Source organism: Nelumbo nucifera, chromosome 2, assembly GCF_055504915.1.
Source record: "Nelumbo nucifera cultivar China Antique chromosome 2, China Antique-T2T, whole genome shotgun sequence".
In the NCBI taxonomy this organism is placed as follows: Eukaryota; Viridiplantae; Streptophyta; class Magnoliopsida; order Proteales; family Nelumbonaceae; genus Nelumbo; species Nelumbo nucifera.
Window position 1 is genome coordinate 56,525,292 of NC_142650.1, and position 22,368 is coordinate 56,547,659.

The window sequence follows — 22,368 nt, forward strand, 5'->3', positions numbered from 1 at the left end:
GAGTCCCAATCATATGATCAGAGGCTCCAGAGTCAATAATCCAATGTGAAGGTTTAGATGCCAAGCAAGCCCTGAATGAGCAAGAGTGACTATATTCTATTGAGAGGATGGCTGAAGAAATTTTTCATATTCATCACACAGACACTCACCATTTCCTTCCCAAAAGCACGTGTAGATGTGGGGGGTGTTTGATCAACTTGTTGGTTTTCACTAACTGTGCCACCATCACTAGTCACACAACATGATTGGCCCGAGTGCTGGGCGGACCATGTAAGTCATAAGAGAAATTAATAGTATGTCCTAATCCACAATGTGTGCACCTCCAAGGACCATTACTCCACCCTCTACCATGACCTCCACCTCGACCACTAGTATGATTAAACAAAGGGCCACCTTGGCTCCTTGGAAATCCACGTCCACTTCCACCACCTCTATTTCCACAACCTCCCCTCTCGCCACCATAAAAATAGACTTGTCCAAGAGAGTGGAATGCTCCGAAGGTTCAATAGAAATCCTTCGGAGTTGGGCAAACACCTCCTCAAGAGAGGGAAGAGCATATCCACCTAGTATTTGTACCCTCACAAGTTCACATTCAAATTTCAATCCCACCAAAAATCTTGTCACATTAAGTTATTCCCATTGCTGTTGTTGAATTTTAACATCAGAAGTCAAAGGGTCATACGCATTAAGCTCATTACGAAGGTTTCTTATACTAGCATAATACTCCTCTAGGCTCTGATTTCCTTGCTTCAAGCTAAAGTACTCTTGATACAATTGGTATACTCTAGTGGTGTTATCTTGGCCAGAATAAAGTTTCTTAGCATGATCCCATATTTCCTTGGTTGTATCCAAGAACATGAAGTTCACACTAATTTTCAGTTCCATGCTATTCCACAACTAGGTCATAGTTTGTGCATCCTCCTATTCCCACTCACTATACCCTTGAGAGTCAGACGAGGGTTTCTCCTCCTTCACATGTTTCACCTTTTTCTTGGCTCTCAGAAACACTTCCATTGACTTAGCCCACGGCACACACCATTTAATTTGATAGAGGTCATTTGTACATTTAGATAATCAAAGGAAATCATTACACAAGTTTACAACACCACAATTAAGCAACTGTTGCTGAAAAAATCACTGTTATAGGGTTCAACACTAAAAGCCCTACTGCTGTCACACACATTCAGATATAAATAGGAAACAAACACAGTTCCTACACATACCTATCAATCAGCACTGCCACATAGTTCAAACCCAATCCAAAATAGAGAGAAAATACCATGCTATCAGCTGACCATAGACTTCTATTCACACCTGTCCACGAACCAGCCCTCTTCAAGTTGTCGAGTAGAGGGTTTCTAGTACACCACCAAGACAAACATCACCGCAACGACTGGAAGCATAGTTACCTCCTAGGAAAAACGATGACTCATTTTTGGCCCCTTATCGATCCTCCAACTGATTGATGAGAACTTTCAAAAAAAAAAAACAAAACTCAAATCTGATATGGCGATCCAAGGAGAAAAGAAAGGAAGGAAGCAAACTGATTTCCAGTGATGTGATACCATGTTTGTGGATCGATTGACACTAGTACAGTCTTAGTTCAGAAATAAGAAAGGAGAGAAGAGAAGAAAAAGAAGAGAGGAGAGAAAGAAAGGGTTTGGCTAGTGCGAAGAATCACTCTCTTTCAGGTGACCCACCTTGTATTTATAACTTACGCATTAGAATACAAAAGACAACTATGTCCCTAATTAAGTATGGGACACGACTTAAACACAGACAAAATAGACAACTCACTTCTAATTATATGACAAAATGACCAGACTGCCCCTTATTCTGCCGACTCTAACAGTTTCTTTCTTCTCAAACACACCATAATACTGCTTGGGCAATTGTGCACCAATAAATTTTCCCCCTGCTTCTGACCATTGCCCCTCCCTTGCCAGATGAAATCGATTAAATTTCTAGGAAAGACCCAGCTGTGCCTTACAAGATTAAGGAAGTAGAACCAGAGTTCCTTGTTTCTAGGCAGCGAAGAAAGAGGTGATCAGTGGATTCACCTTCTTTCAGACATTAAGGGAAAGCATGGGGGGAGGTAAACAATCTGCCTTTATTCTTCTTCTGAACCAAGTCATAGGTGTTGATTTTGTGAAGGCAGGCCTCCCAAACAAAGAAAGAGACCCTAGGGGGAATGTCAGAGCACCAGACCCTCTTGTGGGGAAATTAGAGTAGGGGGATTCTGTAACCAAGGCTCTAAAGGACTTAACTGAGCACTTGCCATCAGGTTGAAGTGTCCAAATGCGTTGGTCTGGGTTTGCTGAGGAAATGTAAACCTCACTTAGAGAACTTGAAAGATTTGCTGTCTCATCAATCTCTAAGTTTCTTAAAGGTCTTCTGAAATTTAGGTTCCAGTTAAAACCAGAGAGCGAGGACTGGATACAGGAATTAACAGTGGCATCTTTGGATGACATTGATTGAATCGAATTGTTGAACGGACTCCCAAGATCTAAACCAGGCCCTAGGTGATTGCTTTAGGCCATTTACTTCTTTAGATTATAGACCTTGCACAATGATACCTAAGAGGAGTTGCATGTAAACTTTTTCATGAAAATATTTGTTTAGAAATGCATTCTTGATGTCCAATTAACTAAGAGGCCAAAAGCAATGAGCAGCAAGAGCCAGTAGCAGTCAAAAGAATTCAATATTGTCAAAGGTGTGAAAGTCTCTTTATAATAGATTTAATATATGTGTCTGTACCTCTTTGCCACCATGACAAAAAGTCAATGAATTCAAGAAGACGAGCATTTTATCACATACAATGCAAGAAAAAGAGTGCAAAGAAGCGACATATTGAATCCAAGAAAAGAAGTACTGCAACAATAATCTAAGAAAATGAGTAAAAATGAACATTACAGAGGAATATCAAAAAACAATTAATAAGACACTATGAAATTTATCAATCAATTCTTTAGGTATTGAACTTGCATTGAAACCTTGAATAAAAAATTAAAGATATATCATCAATGACCAATATATAATTTGACTCTATGCACCTCAATGTACATAAAAAAAAAGACATGCATACACACAACCTCAATATGTAATACAAGGCATATGCCTTACCAATTGCCTCACCTAGGTGGGTGCGTAAGCAGCACTGGCAAGGCAGGTGCTTAATATTTGTGAAAAAATGGTGGGTCTATAGATCACTAACCATATACTACTTGGTTTCCCAGGTGATAACTAGGCGCCTGCCTAGGCAACATCTTGTTAACTTTGTGAACCACAAATATAAAATCAGCAAATAAAAAAAATAAAAGAATAATTTTAAATGCATCAGAAAATATCCAAAAGGAAGAAAAATAGAACTCAATATGAACTGGAAGCCAATCAAAGCAGATTGTTAACTAATAAAAACAAGCATCAATGTATAAATCGCACGTATATAAACTAACCTTACTCCAGAATCACCAACATTCCACACACAAGGGCCAGCTGCTGATGCGCTTAGTACTGTTCTAGTACCGGAAGGAGGAGCAGAGTCATTTACAAGAGAGTAAATGGCATGAACAGGTTTTTCGATAATTCCATTTAAAGATTCCATAGGCCTTGAGGTTTGGCGCATATCAAACACTAAAAGCATGCCATTCTGCAAAAAATATAAGTAAAGTGTTGTGAGTTGTGACATATTATTATTGTGATTACAGCACATCATATCATAATAAAGGGATTTACTCTCTTTCTAGTTCTTCATTGTTTAGCATTAACAACTTTGTATCAGATTGCTCAAAGGTCCTTGATCTGAATACTCTTGTCAATGCAGGACTTTCCAATAAAAGCTACTTGGCTTGGCCTGGCCCCACAAAAAATCCAAGCTTTTTGCTGGGGGATGATTCAAATGAGAACCAATGAGACAAAACCATGAAGTTAAACACCTCATATACATGCTGAGGTCAGTGTTATGATTATCCATCACATCTTCATTATTTCAAATTTTGCCACTAGGACTGGGATCCTCTCCACATCTCATTTCGGTTCCAAACTGGAAGCCTCCTATGGACATCCTGAATTTGTTTTGAGAGTTGAAACCTAGCCTTTTCACCCTTCCCTTCCACCAGAAGAGGAATATTTATGTGGAGTCCATGCATGAATTTATAGAGCATTTAGGAGGAGAGTAATGGTGGAATGTTTACTCACGAGTAACCAACTGAAAAACCATTGATTTAATCGACATAACTTACCCACTAGACCAAACCTAAAAAAAAAATTCTAAGGTATTTGGCAGACAGTTTAACTGGAAGATTGGGGGCAGTGAAGTTCATCATTCATAAATAGAATGTAGTACAGAGATTGTTTCTCTTAGAAGAAAAAATCCAATGTTGATGGGTGCTCCCTTGGGAATCCAGGCACTCAGAAGTTTGTGGAACTTTTAGAAGATATGATGCTGAAGCCATACTAGTCTATTCAGGTCCAAAGGCTAAATGACTAAGAGAAAGTAGAGATGAAAGGAAACTTATATTGTTTTAACATCTTATTAGATATGCTAGATCTTTTGGCTTCCAAGGTAAATATCTCATTCATATGTACACAAGATTAGCCAACTTTTTAATAGATAGCCTTGTCAATGATGTTGTTGGGAGGAAAGTCATATTGGGGGATAGTTCATCCAGGAGCCAGTTACTCTGTTATCTCTCCTTAAAAAGGTTTAAAAAAATACCAGAGTGAGGAATAGATGACTAACTGATCTAAGATAGGATAGGGTCTTACAAATTTCAGATCTGGTGGCAGGTGAACTTTATTAATATATGAAAAACAATGAATATGTACAGAGTTCCAAGCACCCCAAAGAAGTGAGTGTAAGGCACTCTATTGAGGCATTTCCTCACCCTATAGTTAATTCCTTACAACAGTTACCTCAGCCCCTTGTTTATCCATTGCATTAGCTAGTCCATAAGATGATCTGTAAGTCCAAGTGAAACTTGCATTTACATCAGAAGCCAAGATTCTCAGCTCCTTCAATTGGTACAAATATAGCTATGGGCCTTTTTTGCTTTTTTGCAGCCATTACAGCACAACCTCTGAGTCACCCTCTACTATAATATTCCTCAAATTTAGAGTCCTTGTCATTCTTAGTCCATGCAGAAATGTTAACAGTTAAGCCCCAATTGAGTTCCCTACCTCTATGGGCCCATAAAATTGTGCCATGATGCTTCTATTTTGATCTTTAATGGAACCTCCTATTCCGGACGCTCTTGGGTTGCCCAATCTGTAACCATCAAAGTTTAATTTAACTCCACCAGCTGCTAGGGAGACGAATGTAGTGAGACTCTCTTTGAGGGGGAATGACTCCTATTACACCCTAACTTCTTAGCAGGTAATCAACTGGATTCTTCAAAAAGCCTTATTTTTTTATCCAATGAAATCTCCTCATCAACCAAACCCCTCAATTATAGCCTACAGACTACCTCAAGGAAACAATCCACCATTCAATAAAAACAGGATACATTAACAACAAATGCAATAAAAGTTTAGAAAAAAACTAATAAAACACTCAAACCACATGGACTGCAATCCCCCCTTTCCCCAAGAATCAATCAATTCTAAGCACTTGACTAATACTTAACAGAGATATGCACCATAAAAAATAATCACTTCCCAAGCCAACTCCAAAAACCATCCCCCTTTCCCATCCTCCATAATGCCCCACAACCTGCATGTTTGCAGATCCAGAATTTTTAGCGCTCTCATATAGGCTGAAATGCTGAATTTTATAACTTGTAACAGTGCAAAAAAAGTTAATGCAAAATTGTTCATAGAGAAGCATGCAAACCCAGTTTAGTTTTGCACCAAGAAAAACTGAACATGCTGTTATGCTTGATTCCTCTTGTCTTCAAATGGTCTACTGTCAACACATTGTCCATAGCCATCAGCCAAGCAAAAGCTTCCACCCGAGGTGGAAGTAATCAAGGGATTTACTTCTCAAGAAGCATGTTTTCCTTTCATGACAATTGGGAAACAATTGGCAGATTTTCCTACTAAGGCAATGTGAAAACCAAGTTGGAAATCTCAGAAAACAAAGCATGGTGAGTGTTGAGATTGGGCTGATAACATCCTTTGTTTTTATTTATAATGTTTAGTTACAGTTATTAGGCCCAAGGCCCATTAGTTTATCTTTTGTTTTATTTATAATGTTTAGTTAGAGTAATCAGGCCCAAGGCCCATTGGTTTATGTTTAGTTGATAGTATGCTCTTATATTTTAATAGTGGCCGACTTACTAAGGGTATACTTGTCATTGTATCCCTTTTTTAGTTTGAGTATATAAGACAATGAAAGGGGCAGCCAGACCTAATTCTGTTTTGGCTTCTCCCCATTCTCTTCAATGTTTCTCATCTTCTCTTCTCTGCACAATCTTTTTCTTTTCTTTTCTATACAGTTTTTAAATCAGATCAGTTTTTTGCACTTTCTACTTGGTAAGAATAGCTCGATGGGGAGCTGTGTATCATAATCAAGGTATTTATTGTCTCTGTACATCTTTTACATAAACAATGGCTCTACAAGGGTAATCAGCTGCTAACCTTTCTCCCAAAATTGTTCTTTTCTCTCCAAGTTTTTTCCTTTTCTAATTTTTTGTTATTTTCACATCAATGACCAAGGGGGGTATAAAAGTTTTATTTATGCACAAACTGTGATCTAAATTATAAAGCAAACATCTAACACAAACAAATCAGTATCCTGACAATAGAGAAAAGTGTCAAAAATCCAACCTGTAATCCAGCGTATATATGATGTGGACTATTGAGATCCCACGAACATGACCATGCAGAGACCTAGAAATACCATGTTTATTCAGAAAATATTTATACAGAGTTAAGTGGTACCAAAAAAATACGAAAACAAAGATAAAGAAAGAAGTACACCAGTTTTCCTGGGGTACATAAACGAGACCAAAAATTAATAAAGAACCAAAATAGAACTAGGGGATGGAGTTATGCAGAAAGTATTTTGATTTTCCCTTTCCTGTTGCCATGCTGTATTATATATACTTAGGCATAACATTGTTTCAAGTACACAAAAATTTAATTTCCATTTCTCTCTACAATTCAATCCACCCCTTCAGATTGCATTTAACTAATCCTCTTCAACCAACAATGATCTCTAAAAATAAACCTTGGAGATTTAAAGACAGTTGGAAAGATCCAAGTAAAGAAAACCAATAATAAGACCAACAACAATAAAAAGTGTTAAAAATAACATTTTTTTATTGTTGTGTTAGAAGTAATATTACTCATATTAGAATGGGTGGCATAAGTTGTTTTGTAATTTAGAGTAGGAAGCAGGGCAATTTTTCCTTCTACTTTAAAATTACTAAAAGAGGGTTTTTTTTTGGTAACTTCATGTATTCAACAATCCTAACATATCTTCTGTAGGCAATCACAGATAAAAGAGGCCAGGTGACTCGGCTGAAGAGAGATGGAGCGTAGGCCCGTGGAGGTAGGGCGATGGAGAAGAAATTTGAAGGTTGAAGCTAAGAATTTCTGGTTCAAGGAAGTTGGAGTCCAAGGTAAGATGAGCTTAAAGATAAGGGAAGGGAGAAGGGCTATGGTTCTGGTGACTGGGTAGAAGTAGTAAGGCAAGCAAAGCAACAAACAAGAGGTTGGAACAAAGGAAGGTAAGACTTATATGGTCAAAAGCAGGAAGAAGACTAAGGGATGTTATCTGACTTTGATTGAGTTCTTTGGCAAAGGAAAGAAACAGATGGTATGCTTCCCGGAAGGAAGACAGAAACAAGGATGGAAGGATGTTAGCAGGGTATTTGAGGAGTTTTTATGCCGTGGAGGAACAGTTACGAAGGAGAGTCCAGTAAGGGAGGAGGTGGAAATTCAGGGGGCTACCTTGTCTGGAAACATGGAACAGGAGCCTGTGGTTATAGTGAAAGCCAACAAACAGTGTAGACTTTCGGATTACCCGATTAAGGAAGAATGGGAAAGTAAGTTTATAATCCAAACAGGGATACGGGTTATGGATTGGAGGAAAGTTGCAGATCTATTAACCTTGAAGCTAAGACTGAAAAATGAGTTCATTGTAACCCCATTTGATAAATGCAAAGCTTTTAGTGGACTTTTGAGAGAATAAAGTAGACCTCTCGGCTATTAATTTTCAGACGAGTTAGGAGCTTTTACAATCTTCATATGGAATCCTCTCTCTAACTCTAAGGATTACGTTGTTGAAGATGGGGTACTGGTGCCTTTTCATCTTTGGAGGTGTTAAAGTGTGCCGAATAGGGGTAGTTTAGTCTTCTTATGCTGGTTAAGTAGCTTGCTTATGTGGCAGTGTTATTAGAGTCACTCCGCCCCACACTTAAGTAAGGGCATTTTTGTCTTTGTAAAGATCATTAGAATCTAATGAAGATTAAGGGGGTCGACTGTAGGGGTAATCCAACAGATTTCGACAGACCCTTATTTTCTTTCTTCTTCTTCCTCTTCTCCTTCCTTCTCTTCCTGGTTCGGACTACTTTAGCAGCATTCGAAACATGGTATCAAAGCCATGCTCCTGACATACTTCAGTTGGTAAAGCACCTCAGCAGTGTTCGTGCCTCTCCTCCTTCGTTTCTAGTAAGTCTATGGAGAGAACTGGTTCGCCCTAGGTCTAAAACATCACAGGCCGTCTCTCTCTGCTGCGCATAACCTTCTTCATCAAGAAAAGGGACTTCAACAGTGAATGGTTGGTTGATATTCTCAAAGGAAGGTCGGTTATCTCTTCTTCTAGTGTTACTGATATTTCTGGGTAGAAACCCTACAAGAAGCTACTAGTATCGATCAGAACTAGAGAACTAGGTTCATTGTTGCCCTAGAAAGGGTTGTGTGTGCAGTAGCCAAATTGTGTAGGGGCTGCTGTGAGTTGTTGAGTGGTGTTAGGGCTGCTGTGAGTGGCCAGTGGTGTAAGGTGTAATGGTGTCACCTAACTGAGTTTTTTTGTGGGTGTGTAGTGCCCTCTTAGAACTGTTAAACTAGTCTGAAATGGGTGTAACAGGTTTAACTATGTTGTGGTGCTTATGTTGCACAATCCCTATTGAGTGGATGTAAGAGGGCTTACATGTGATTAGTGAGTGTTAAATTGATGCCTATGTGGTCAGTGGTGTTGTGAAATCAGTAGTAGTGTGAATAAGAACAAGGCGTGTGTACCCACTGTTGTGTTTAGGAGTTGCTATAGGTGCTGGAATATCAATTTTTTGAATAACAGCAGTCAGCTTGTTGCTGAGAATTCAGGTTAGAAGCAACTATGAAAGAGTTCAATGGCAGCAATAGGAGATGGGTATAATGATCAGAAACCTAGCGTGGTGGTTTCCTCTGACTACCTAGGTGTACAGATGACCTCAATTAAACTGAATGGGGAGAACTATGTTCCATGGGCTAAATCTGTAGAAGTTTTTCTCAAGGCAAAGAGGAAAGTGAAGCACATAAAAGATGAGAAACCATCGGCTGACTCCCCAGGGTTTGATGATTGGGAACAAGAAGATGCTTAAATCATGACTTGGCTAGGGAACAGTATGAAACCCAAAATCAGTGCCAACTTCATGTTCCTTGAAACAGCTAAGGATATATGGGAGCATGCTAAGAAGTTGTATTCTGGACAATATAATACAACAAGGGTATATCAACTTTATCAGGAGTACTTTGATTTGCAACAAAGAAACAAAACGCTAGAAGAGTACTATGCCTGCATGAAGAATATAAGGAATGAACTCAATGTCTATCATCCCCTCACTCCAGATATTAAAGTTCAGCAACAGCAAAGGGAACAACTAGATGTTACAACATTCTTGGTGGGGCTGAAATCAGAGTATGAACCAATTAGAGCCCAAATATTAAGGAGCTCCACCCTTCCTAAACTTGAGGAAGTATTCTCACGACTTCGCAGAATTTCTTTGGGACAGACAGAGAATCCCACACAGTCTGATAGATCAGCACTTGTGACAGCTGGAGGAGGTGAACACGGTACAAGAGGAGGAGGACATGCCTCCCAAAGTGGCCGTGGCAGTTTCATGATTGGTCGGGGTGGTCGTGACTCAGGGGGAGGCCGTGGCAGAGAAAAGAATAACTCTGCAAGGAAATGTACTCATTGTGGTAGGGAAGGGCACACAGTGAATTTCTGTTATGACCTACATGGCCCTCCCTCCAAATGGGCTAATCATGTTGTAGCAGGTGAGGTGGAAAACAATGACAGTAAACAGGCAGACCGTACTCCTCTCCCATCTACATCTACTTCTGGGAGGGAGATGGTGAGTGTACCGCGTGATGAGTATGAACGGTTCCTTCAAACTACTTCACAGCATACCACTGCCACACTTGCCCATTCAGGTATTGCTTGCATGTCATCCAAAACCTCTCCCTGTATTATTGACTCTGGAGCCTCAGATCATATGACCGGGACTCCATGTGTGTTCTCTTCTCTTTCTGAAACCTCCACATCACAAACTGTTACACTTGCCAATGGGTCCTCATCTCCCATCTATGGTGTTGGTAATGTTGACATGGCTATTGTGCCCTTATCATCTGTTTTATATGTACCTAAGTTCCCATTCAACCTTATGTCTGTTAGTACAATAACCAAAGCTCTTAACTGTTTTGTTACCGTCTTTCCTTCCACTTGTGTTTTCCAAGATCTCAAGACGGGGAAGAAGATTGGTGGGGGGCATGAAGCTGGTGGATTGTATTACCTTGACGGTGGTGGATCTTCAATTGCTCTTCAGACTTCACTTACTCCTCTACAATGGCATCGCCGATTGGGACATCCATCTCTCAAGGCTCTCAAGATGTTGGTTCCGTCATTGAGTCATTTGTCAGTTTTGCAATGTGAGTCATGTCAATTTGGTAAACATCGTCGTGTGTCCTTCAGTCCAAGAGTTGAGAGTCGTATGTTGAGTCATTTTTCTTTGGTTCATTCAGATGTTTGGGGTCCAATCAAAATAGAGTTTTATAATGGGTACAAGTATTTTGTCTCCTTTATTGATAATTGTTCAAGAATGACATGGATTTATTTAATGAAAGAAAGAAGTGAATTATTTTCCATTTTTCAAAAATTCCATACTGAAATACGCACACAATTTGGTGTTCCAATCAAAGTTCTCCATTCAGATAATGGTCATGAATACTTTCTTACTTCATTTCAACAGTATTTAGAACAACATGGCATTATTCATCAGACCTCATGTGCATTCACCCCTCAACAAAATGGGATAGCTGAACGGAAGAATCGTCAGCTTCTTGAAATTGCTCGGTCTATGCTTCACCACATGAATGTTCCTAAACGATTTTGGAGTGATGTTGTACTTACTGCATGTTTTCTCATTAATCGGATGCCCTCTTTTATTCTTCATGGTCGGTCCCCCTTCTCTATCTTGTGTCTTTGGTTGTGTGTGCTTTGTCCACAATCTGAGTCCTGCAATAAACAAGCTAGATGCACGCTCAATTAAATGTGTCTTCCTTGGCTACTCTCGGACTCAAAAAGGGTACAAGTGTTATAATCCCATTACCCGAAAGTGCTATGTCTGCCCTGATGTCACCTTTTTTGAGTCTATATCCTTCTTCTCAAGTCCTGATGCATCCTTGTCTTCACCCTCAGTTCCTCTTCCTCTTCCTGTCAGTGATCCAGTTCCAGATGTTGTTGTGGAAGTAGACTCATCACCTCATCCAGTGCAGGTCACCACCGAACGACCACCGATCCGACAAATGTATACACGTCGAACGACACCGGCCCCTCCTCCAGCTTCTACCTCATCTGTGGATCCTCTCATGGCTCCTATTGCTGAACCTTCAGACCTTGACCTACCCATTGCCTTACGGAAAGGTAAACGCAGTTCTACCCTCCATCCCATTTCCAATTTTGTTTCATTATCTCGTCTTTCTACCTCATATCGCCAGTTTGTTTCACTTTTGTCCTCAATTTCCATACCTAACAATGTTCAAGAAGCTCTTAGTTCACCTAGATGGTGGCAGGCAATGGAGGAGGAACTCTCTGCTCTTCAACATACTCAAACGTGGGAACTTACTACTCTCCCACCTAGTAAGCATGTTGTGGGCTGTAAATGGGTGTATACTGTGAAATACTTGCCAGATGGTAGTGTGGAGCGTCTGAAGGCCAGACTTGTTGCTAAAGGTTACTCACAATTGTATGGAGTGGACTACCTGGAGACATTCTCTCCGGTGGCTAAGATTGGTTTTGTTCATGTACTAATCTCCCTGTCAGTTATGTATGATTGGCCTCTCTTTCAGCTTGACATAAAGAATGCCTTCCTCCATGGTGATCTGGTGGAGGAGGTATATATGGAGCAACCACCTGGGTTTGTTGCTCAGGGGGAAGATGGTAAGGTGTGCAGATTGAAAAAGGCAATTTATGGGTTGAAACAATCGCCCCGTGCTTGGTTTGGGAAGTTTAGTGAAGTGGTGAAGAATTTTGGAATGAAACAATGCCAGGTTGACCACTCAGTGTTCAGCTATGATTCAGAAGTCGGAAAGATTTTATTAGTGGTCTATGTGGATGATATTGTCATAACTGGTAGTGACAAGTTGAGGATTGGCAAACTAAAGGTATTTCTGCAAAATCATTTTCAAACAAAAGACCTTGGAACATTAAAGTATTTCTTGGGAATAGAAGTTGCCAGGTCAAAACAAGGTGTAAATCTGTGCCAAAGGAAATGTGTTCTTGATCTACTAAAAGAAACAGGATTGTTAGGTGCAAAACCAGCTGAGGACCCTATGGAACCAAATGTTAAGTTGAACAGTGATATAGGAGAAGTATTTGAAGATCCTAGAAGGTATAGACGACTAGTGGGAAAGCTGAACTATCTGACTATCACGAGACCCGACATCTCCTTTGCAGTCAGTGTGGTGAGCCAATTCATGCAAAACCCTCGTATACCTCACTAGGATGTAGTCCTTTGAATTGTGAGGTATCTGAATGGAGCTCCAGGCCGTGGGCTATTGTATAGATCAGGAGGAAAACTTGAAGTAGTTGGGTATACAGATGCAGACTGGCAAGCTCAGTGAATGACAGAAGATCTACTACAGGCTATTGCACATTTCTTGGAGGAAATCTTGTGACATGGAAGAGTAAAAAGCAGGCGATTGTGGCCAGAAGCAGTGTTGAAGCCGAGTATAGGGCCATGGCGCACACTACCTGTGAATTAGTGTGGTTGAGGAATCTCCTACAAGAAATTGGATTTCACATGGATAAACCTATGAGATTGTACTGTGACAACCGAGCTGCACTCCATATCTCATCCAACCCTGTCTTTCATGAGAGAACAAAGCACATAGAGGTTGATTGCCACTTTGTGAGGGAGAAGGTCCTTGCTAGAGAGATAAATACAGAACATGTGGGCTCCAATGACCAGTGGGCAGATTTGTTTACAAAAGCTCTAAGCTCAGTGAAAGTGAACTATCTATGTAACAAGCTGGAATTATATGACATATATTCTCCAGCTTGAGGGGGAGTGTTAAAGTGTGCTGAATAGGGGTAGTTTAGTCTTCTTATGCTTGTTAAGTAGCTTGCTTATGTGGGCAAGAAGTAGCAGAATCCATTGCACTGATGTGTTGAGGGCGACTAGACAGTGCTTATTAGGGAGATCCTGAGGTAGAGTCTTGACAAGAAAAAAAGAAAAAAGAAAGGTAATTAAGAAAGGAAGACTAAAAGGATTAAAATCCTCTCCTGGAATGTTAGAGGATTGAGGGAGGATAAGAGAAGGATGGTGGTGAGAGAGTTGATTAGAAGGATTAAGCCAGATGTGGTCTGCCTTCAAGAAACTAAACCGGAGGAGTTTGGGTTACGGGAGAAGTCTGAAATCTGGGGTTCAGGTGTTGGGGAATGATTGGAATTGAATGCAGTAGGGCTTTCAGGGGGCTTGGTCATAATCTGGGACCCAAATGGGCTCTTGAAGGTAGGGGAGAAGGTGGAAGAATTTCCAGTGTCGGTCTGTCTCAAATCATAACAGGGAGGTGAGTGGAGTTGGGGAGTCACCAATGTCTATGGCCCGAATGAGGAAGGTAGGAGGGAGGAGTACTAGGAGGAGCTAGAGGAGGTTAGACGATCTTGGGGGAGGAAGCTCTGAAAAGAATTTCAGGAGACTATGCCCCGGGCCCGGACGGGTTTAACTTTGCATTTATTAAACACTGCTGGTCTATGCCAGAAAACGAGTTCATGTCAATGTTTAAAGAGTTGTTTGACTCAAAGTACCTTGATAAGCTAACAAATGCCTCATTTATTTCTTTGGTGCCTAAAAGGGGTGGGGCCTTGGACATTAAAGACTTCAGACCCATAAGTTTAATTGGCAGTGAAGTCTTATCATGGAGGTTGAAGAGAGTGCTTCATGAAGTGGTGGGAGAATCTCAAATGGCTTTGTGGAGGGAAGACAAATTCTGGATGGAGTTCTTGTAGCTAGCGAATGTATTGACTCCAGGATCAGGTCTGGTAGGCCAGGGCTGGTGTGTAAAATCGACATTGAGAAGGCATATGACCATGTGGAATGGGGTTTCTTGGAGGAAATTTAAAGATTGATGGGTTTCAGGTAAAATGGAGGAGATGGATTTACGCTTGTGCGTTTACGGTTTCTTTCTCAATGCTGTTGAACAGAGTTTGTTCAGAGTTTTTTCAAGCATCCAGGGGCCTGCGGCAGGGAAATCCCCTGTCTCCTCTCCCCTTTGTATTGGTAATGGAGGTTCTTAGCTTGCTGTTTGCTAAAGGGGTCCAATATGGATTTATTGAGGGATTCAAAGCTGGGTCTGATGGCCCATGTATACCACACCTGCAATATGCTGACAACACGCTGATTTTCTTAGATGCTTCTATTGACCAAGTCCTTAGCCTGAGAGCAATTCTGGTGAACGTTGAGATGTTGACAGGTCTAAAAGTGAATCTAGCAAAGAGCAATATCATTGGGATAGGGGAAGTGGAGAGAGAAGTATTGTTGAACTGTGCTGCTCTGTTCGAATGTCAAGTTGGGGAACTCCCATTTCTGTATTTGGGGATGCTGGTTGGTGCCAAATCTTCCGCTTTATCTATTTAGAGGCCAATAATTGAGAGAGTGGAGAGGAAGCTGGATATGTGGAAGGCTAAGTATTTATCCTTGGGAGACAGAATTACCTTGGTTAGAAGCGTTCTGTCTAGCTTTCTAACGTATTATATTTCTCTCTTAAGAATTCCAGCTGAGGTGGCTAAGAAAATTGAAAGGCTGCAGAGGGAGTTTCTCTGGGAAGGGGTGGGAGGTCCTAAGAAGTTTCACTTGGTGAGTTGGGATTTGGTTTGCAGACCAAAGAAGAATGAGGGGTTGGGAATTAGAAGGCTGAAAGTGTTTAATAGGGCTTTACTGGGTAAGCGGTTGTGGAGTCGGATTAGAAAAGAAGAAGGATTCTCTATGGAGGAGGGTGGTGGCTGGTAAGTAAGGGGTGGTTGGCTTCGGTTGGGAGTCTAGAGAGGTTTCAGCATCTTTTGGGGTGAAGGTCTGGAAAGGTATCATGAAGTTCAACCAAGATTTAAGAGATCTTACCTGTTTCTTAGTCGGGGATGGATCTAGAATTAAATTTTGGGAGGATAACTGGTGTGGAGTGGGGAGGTTGTGTGAGGTTTGTCCCAAACTTTACAGGCTGGTTGACCATGATGTTTCAATCAGTCATTGCTATGAGAAGAGGGGGGACAAGGTGATCTGGTGCCCAAAGTTTAGGAGACCTCTATGGGATAGGGAGCTGGAGGAATGTATAAAGCTTCTGGAAGCTTTGGAGGATTCAAAGGTTTCTAGTTCCTCAAGGAACGAACTGTGGTGGAAGGAGTGTAAGAATGGAAGTTCACAGTGAAGTCATTCTATTTAGCTCTGGGTAGAAACCAGCTGGGGGAAGAAAGTTGTAAGGGTGTGTGGGGTAACCCTGTTCCACCTAGGGTGGAGGCATTTGCATGGTTAGTGGTTATGGATAGTGTCCTTACCACTGATCATATGAAGTCAAGAGGCTTTCACATGGCAAACATTTGCCATATGTGTAAAGAACGTGAGGAATCAATTCTCCACTTGTTCTTCTGGTGCTCAATGGCTAAGACATGCTGGAGTTATTATTCAGATTTGTTTGGTATGCAGCTTTTCCTCCTTGAGTCTCCGGAAGAGATCTTTTCCAAATGGCCTTCCTACAAGGGCAGCAAAAAAGCAAGAGTAGTGTGGAGCTGCATTCCCTTGCTGTGTGTTCGTCTATCTGGAGAGAAAGAAACAGAAGAGTATTCAAGGATAGTCAACGAGAGTTAGAGAAGGTGGTGGAATCTATTGGAAGTTTAATAGCTTTATTGTGAATTGTGAGTTGAAGGAAAGGTTGATCAAAGTCCCTTAAAAGAGCCTGGCCCATGTGACTCTTTAAACAGTCGCATGGGTGGTAGGAACCATAACACAATGGGGGACGTTAGCTCAGATCTATCATCTTCTTCAACATGGGCTAACAGTAGCCCCAAAGCCAAGTCTGGATAGAGAACCTCTATGCAATGGGTTCCCCTCAAAAGAGAGAAAGAACAGGGCTGTGGAAAGGGGCAAGCCACAGAGCTTTGGAAGGAAACCGCAAGTAGATTCTTTCCTAAAAAATTGTTCTCAGCAGAACCAACCTAGCAAAGACTGTGACCCTCCTTGCACCCAGGAAAAGAACGATAGGGGGGTGAATGGGGAGAAGGATTTGGGACCTAATTGAACAGTGACTAGAAGACCTAAAGAGGAAGGAGATGGAGAAAAACAAAACCACTAATAATGAGAATAGCAATGAGAAAGTAACTCCAGGTTCGATAGAAGACAGTATTGGTAGAGGATAAGGAAGGGAGGGTGAAAAAAACGAACAAGACTAAGTGGCAGGGTTTGTGGAGCAGTTGGGGTGTAAGGATTTGGGACTCGATGGCTTTTTATAAAATGGCAAGTTAGAGGTTGACCTGAACCAGTATTGTAATTTCTACCTGTTAGTGGTGTTAGTGAAGGGGTATTTTGGTCTTTGCACTTGTTGAGAATGTTGATGTGTACTGTTATGTTAGTTCGAGTGCCTCTTACTTAAATAAGGGCACTTAAGTCTTTTCCAATAAGTTAATAATATAATAACAGGTCTGGCCGAATCTAGGGATAACTTTTTCTCTAATTCGAACCAGACCTTCTCTCTTTTCTCTCTTCTTCTTCCTCTCCTACTTCTACTTCTTGCTGTTCACTTTACTTTACAGTCAACAAACAAGACAGAATTCTAGGGCAGGTCAAACTTCAACATGGTATCAGAGCCACATTGAACAAATCAGACTTGCTAGAATTCTGTCTTCTGCGCATTCGAACTAGGGTTTCTCTTGGGTTTCTCAGCTGTAAGTTGGAGACTGGGAAAAGGGCTGAAAAGGAGTGATCGCCCTCTTACCTTGGAGGTTCCTATGCCTCCGATTGTGTCGTTGGTGATTGGTTGCTGTGTTTTCTAAGCCCTAATTAGGGCTGGTACGTGTGGTGCAGTGGTTTCTCAGTCCTTCGTGTGGTTGGCCTTCAGGCAATGAGGTAAAGTTTCTTTTTATGCATATTTTCTGTTATGGAATACATGAGAGGTGTAGTACAGTTCGTATGATGGGTTTTCAGATTGCAGTATGCTAGGGTTTATGCTAGGGTTTATTCTGGTTTGTGTGTGATTCGAAGGGCAATAGTGTCTACTTAATGGTGAAACTTCCAGTAGCTGTGGATTAGGGTTTGTGGTGTTACAAATGTGGTTTTCAGCATTTAATATTGCTGAAATTAGTGTGCAGACTTCGGTGAGTAGGGTTTGTGGTGTTGTCGTTCTCAGCATTTACTACTGTTGAAATCAGTGTACAGATTTCGGTGAAGTGTTTGTGTGTAGTGTGTAGTGTGCAGTGTGTAGTGCTCAGAATTCAGTGATAAGGGAGTTCGGCAATGGCAGATAACAGTGATAGCAAACCTAGTGTCATGATATCTACTGACTACCTGAATGTCCAAATGACCTCCATTAAACGGAATAGAGAGAACTATGTCCCTTGGGCCAAGTCTGTAGAGGTTTTTCTGAAGGAAAAGAAGAAAGTGAAGCACATAAGAGAGGAGAAACCCCTCGCTAATTCTCAGGAGTATGAAGACTGGGAACAGGAAGATGCACAGATCATCACATGGTTGTGGAACAGTATGGAACCCAGAATCAGTGTAAACTTCATGTTTCTTGACACAGCCAAAGAGGTGTGGGATCATACTAAGAAACTGTATTCAGGTCAGGATAATACCACTAGGGTATATCAACTGTATCAGGAATACTTCAATCTGCAACAGGGAAATCAGAGCCTTGAGGAGTACTATGCCAGTGTGAGAAATATCCGTAATGAGTTAAACGTCTATCATCCTCTCACTTCTGATGTCAAAGTTCAACAGCAACAGCGAGAGCAGCTTGATGTGACACGGTTTCTGGTGGGGCTGAAGTCTGAGTATGAACCAGTACGAGCCCAGATACTATGGGGATCTGCTCTTCCATCTTTAGAGGAGGTGTTTGCTCGTCTTCGGAGGTCGAGGTGGCAGAAGTGGGGCTCGAGGAGCCCAGCCTGGCAAGAGTGGTAGTGGTGGACCTACACATATCCGTGGTGGTGGTCGTACTAGAGGCAGAGATTCAGGGGGAGCTCGTGGTAGAGGACATGGCTCGGGTCCACGGAAGTGTACTCATTGTGGTTTGGATGGACATACTATTAACTACTGCTATGACTTACATGGTCCTCCCTCGACGTGGGCCAACCATGCCATGACTAGTGACACCAGTTTCAGCTCTAGACAGGAGAACCGGGCAGCTGATCCGATGCCTTCTACTCCCTCAGATGGTCCAGGCAAGGAGATGGTGAGTGTTCCTCGGGATGAGTATGAAAGGTTTGTTCAATCCAAGTCGCAGTAGAACACAGCTACCTTTGCACACTCAGGTATGGCCTGTTTGGCATCCACACCCAACCCCTGGATTATTGACTCTGGAGCCTCCGATCACATGACGGGAACTCCAGGTGTGTTTTCATCTCTCACCCATAACTCAACATCACAATCTGTTACCCTTGCTAATGGCTCCACCTCATCTATCTGTGGTGTTGGTAATGTTGACCTAGACCCTGTATCCCTATCCTCTGTTTCATTTGTACCTAAGCTTCCATTTAATCTTATGTCTGTTAGTAAGCTGACCAAGTCCCTTAAGTGCTCTATCACATTTTACCCCTCTATGTGTGTTTTTTAGGATCTCAAGACGGGGATGAAGATTGGTGGAAGGCATGAAGCTGGTGGACTGTATTATCTTGATGGTGGTGGAAGAACGTCAACGGCCCTTCAGTCATCCATTTCTCCTCTCCAGTGGCATTGTAGATTTGGTCATCCTTCACTGAAAGTGTTGCAGTCCTTAGTCCCTTCATTGAGTCAACTTTCTGTTTTAGATTGTGAGTCATGTCAATTTGGGAAACACCATCGTGTTCCCTTTCGTTCTAGGGTCGATAATCGTGTGTCGAGTCTTTTTTTTTAATTCATTCAGATGTTTGGGGTCCTTATAAAATGATGTCATATAATGGATACAAATATTTTGTTATTTTTGTTGATGACTGTTCAAAAATGACGTGGCTCTATTTAATGAAAGAAAGAAGTGAATTATTTGCCATCTTCTAGAAATTTTATGCTGAGATCCGCAATCAATTTGGCGTTCACATCAAAATTTTCCATTCTGATAATGGTCGTGAATACTTGTCTTCATCTTTTCAAGAATACTTGGACCAACATGGCATTATACACCAAACTTCCTGTGCCTACACTCCGCAACAAAATGGGGTTGCTGAGAGAAAGAACCGACATCTAGTAGAAACGACACGCTCCCTCATGCACCACATGTATGTTCCCAAAACCTTTTGGAGCGATGCAATGCTCACCTCTTGTTTCTTAATTAATCAAATGCCCACGTCTATTCTTGATGGCCGTTCTCCTTTTAGTGTCTTATTCCCCAACATGTCTCCGTTTCCGCTTCCTCCTCGGGTATTTGGGTGTGTCTGCTTCGTTCATAATCTGGGTCCCAGGACAGACAAGTTAGATGCACGTTCCCTAAAGTGTATCTTCCTTGGCTATTCCCGAACTCAGAAAGGGTACAAGTGTTATCATCCCAGTTCTCGTCGTTCCTTGGTATGTGCTGATGTTACATTCTTCGAGTCTACTCCGTTCTTCGTGGGGTCCGGTGATGCTGCTTCCTCCACATCACCACCTCCTCTTCCTCTTCCTCTTCCTCTTCCTGTGGCTGATCCACCTCCTCTGGTTCATGTCATGCCTACGTCCTTGCCTCCGGTGCCACCGTCTGTTGACCGTCCACCCATCCGTCACGTGTATACACATCACCCGCGTGTACCGGCTGCATCTCCTCCGACTTCATCACCGTCGACAGATCCAACTCCAGCTCCGACACTAGCTTCCGACCTAGATCTTCCTATTGCCTTCCGAAAAGGTAAACGTACCTGCACCCTTCACCCTATTTCCAATTTTGTTTCACTTACTCACCTCTCCGCCTCCCATCGCCAATTCATCTCTTAGTTATCCTCCGTGGTTGTTCCTAAGGATGTCCAGGAAGCCCTTACCTCTCTAGAGTGGTGCCGTGCTATGGAAGAAGAGCTCTCTGCTCTGCATCATAATCACACTTGGGATCTCACCGTTCTTCCTCCTGGGAAGCAGGCTGTCGGTTGTAAGTGGGTGTATAGTGTTAAGTACTTGCCAGATGGTCGTGTGGAGCGCCTGAAGGCGCGGCTGGTTGCCAAAGGGTACTCCCAAACCTATGGCATTGACTACACAGAGACATTCTCCCCGGTTGCTAAGATAGGGTCAGTTCGTGTCGTCATCTCCCTTGCAGCTATGTATGATTGGCCTCTACATCAGCTAGATATCAAAAATGCCTTTTTGCATGGTGATTTGCTCGAGGAGGTCTACATGGAGCAACCACCAGGGTTTGTTGCTCAGGGGGAGGATGGTAAGGTATGTAGACTTAAGAAGGCTATATATGGACTTAAACAGTCCCCTCGAGCATGGTTTGGTAGGTTCAGTGAAGTGGTCAAGAAGTTTGGTATGAAACAGTGCCAAGTTGATCATTTTGTCTTCAGTCTTGACTCTTCGACAGGCAAAATAATATTGGTGGTGTATGTGGATGATATCGTTGTGACTGGGAATGATAAAATGGGCATTGACAGATTGAAGGCATTTCTACAGGAACGCTTTCAGACAAAGGACCTTGGCAAGTTGAAATACTTTTTGGGCATAGAGGTAGCAAGATCTAAGCATGGCATTAATTTGTGTCAGAAAAAATATGTGCTTGATTTACTGGAAGAAACAGGGTTGCTGGGTACTAAACCGACTGAGACACCTATGAAAACAAATACGAGGCTGAGCAGGTGATATAGGTGAAGTATTTGAAGACCTTGGCAGATACCAACGACTTGTAGGCAAACTAAACTATCTAACCATTACTCGGCCAGATATTTCATTTGTGGTTAGTGTGGTGAGTCAGTTCATGCAGAAACCTTTGGTCCCACATTGGAATGCAGTGCTAAGGATTGTGAGGTATCTGAAAGGAGCTCCTGGTCGTGATTTGCTGTACAGGAGTGGTGGAAAACAGGTAGTAGAAGGGTACACTGATGCTGATTGGACAGGTTCTATGTCTGATAGACGATCTACCACAGGCTATTGCACCTTCCTGGGGGTAACCTGGTAACGTGGAAAAGTAAGAAGCAAACAGTTGTGGCAAGAAGCAGTGCAGAAGCAGAATATAGGGCCATGGCACATACTGCTTGTGAAATAGTGTGGCTAAGGAACCTTCTACAGGAGATAGGATATGACATCAGTACTCCAATGAAGCTCTATTGTGACAATCAGGCAGCGGTTCATATCTCTTCCAATCCGGTGTTTCATGAAAGAACCAAGCACATCGAAGTTGACTGTCATTTTGTGAGAGAGAAGGTGCTGAATGGAGTGATAGAAACTGCATATGTTAGTACGGGAAACCAGTGGGCAGACTTGTTTACAAAAGGTTTGAGTCGAGGGAGAGTAGACTACATATGTATCAAGCTGGGATTATATGATAAATACTCACCAGCTTGAGGGGGAGTGTTAGTGGTGTTAGTGAAGGGGTATTTTGGTCTTTGCACTTGTTGAGAATGTTGATGTGTACTGTTATGTTAGTTCGAGTGCCTCTTACTTAAATAAGGGCACTTAAGTCTTTTCCAATAAGTTAATAATATAATAACAGGTCTGGCCGAATCTAGGGATAACTTTTTCTCCAATTCGAACCAGACCTTCTCTCTTTTCTCTCTTCTTCTTTCCTCTCTTACTTCTACTTCTTGCTGTT

At 41.8% G+C, this 22,368-nt stretch overlaps 1 protein-coding gene across 1 annotated transcript in view; it reads right to left on the bottom strand.

Moving 5' to 3' along the window:
• LOC104587363 (uncharacterized) overlaps positions 1-22,368 on the bottom strand; it is an 86,106-nt gene that overhangs the window by 11,590 nt on the left and 52,148 nt on the right. Inside the window, exons 11-12 of the mRNA XM_010244941.3 lie at positions 6,766-6,828; positions 3,456-3,649 (exon numbers count right to left, since the gene is read on the bottom strand). Coding sequence (XP_010243243.1) covers positions 3,456-3,649; positions 6,766-6,828 — 257 coding nt within the window. The remainder of the gene's footprint in view (positions 1-3,455; positions 3,650-6,765; positions 6,829-22,368) is intronic.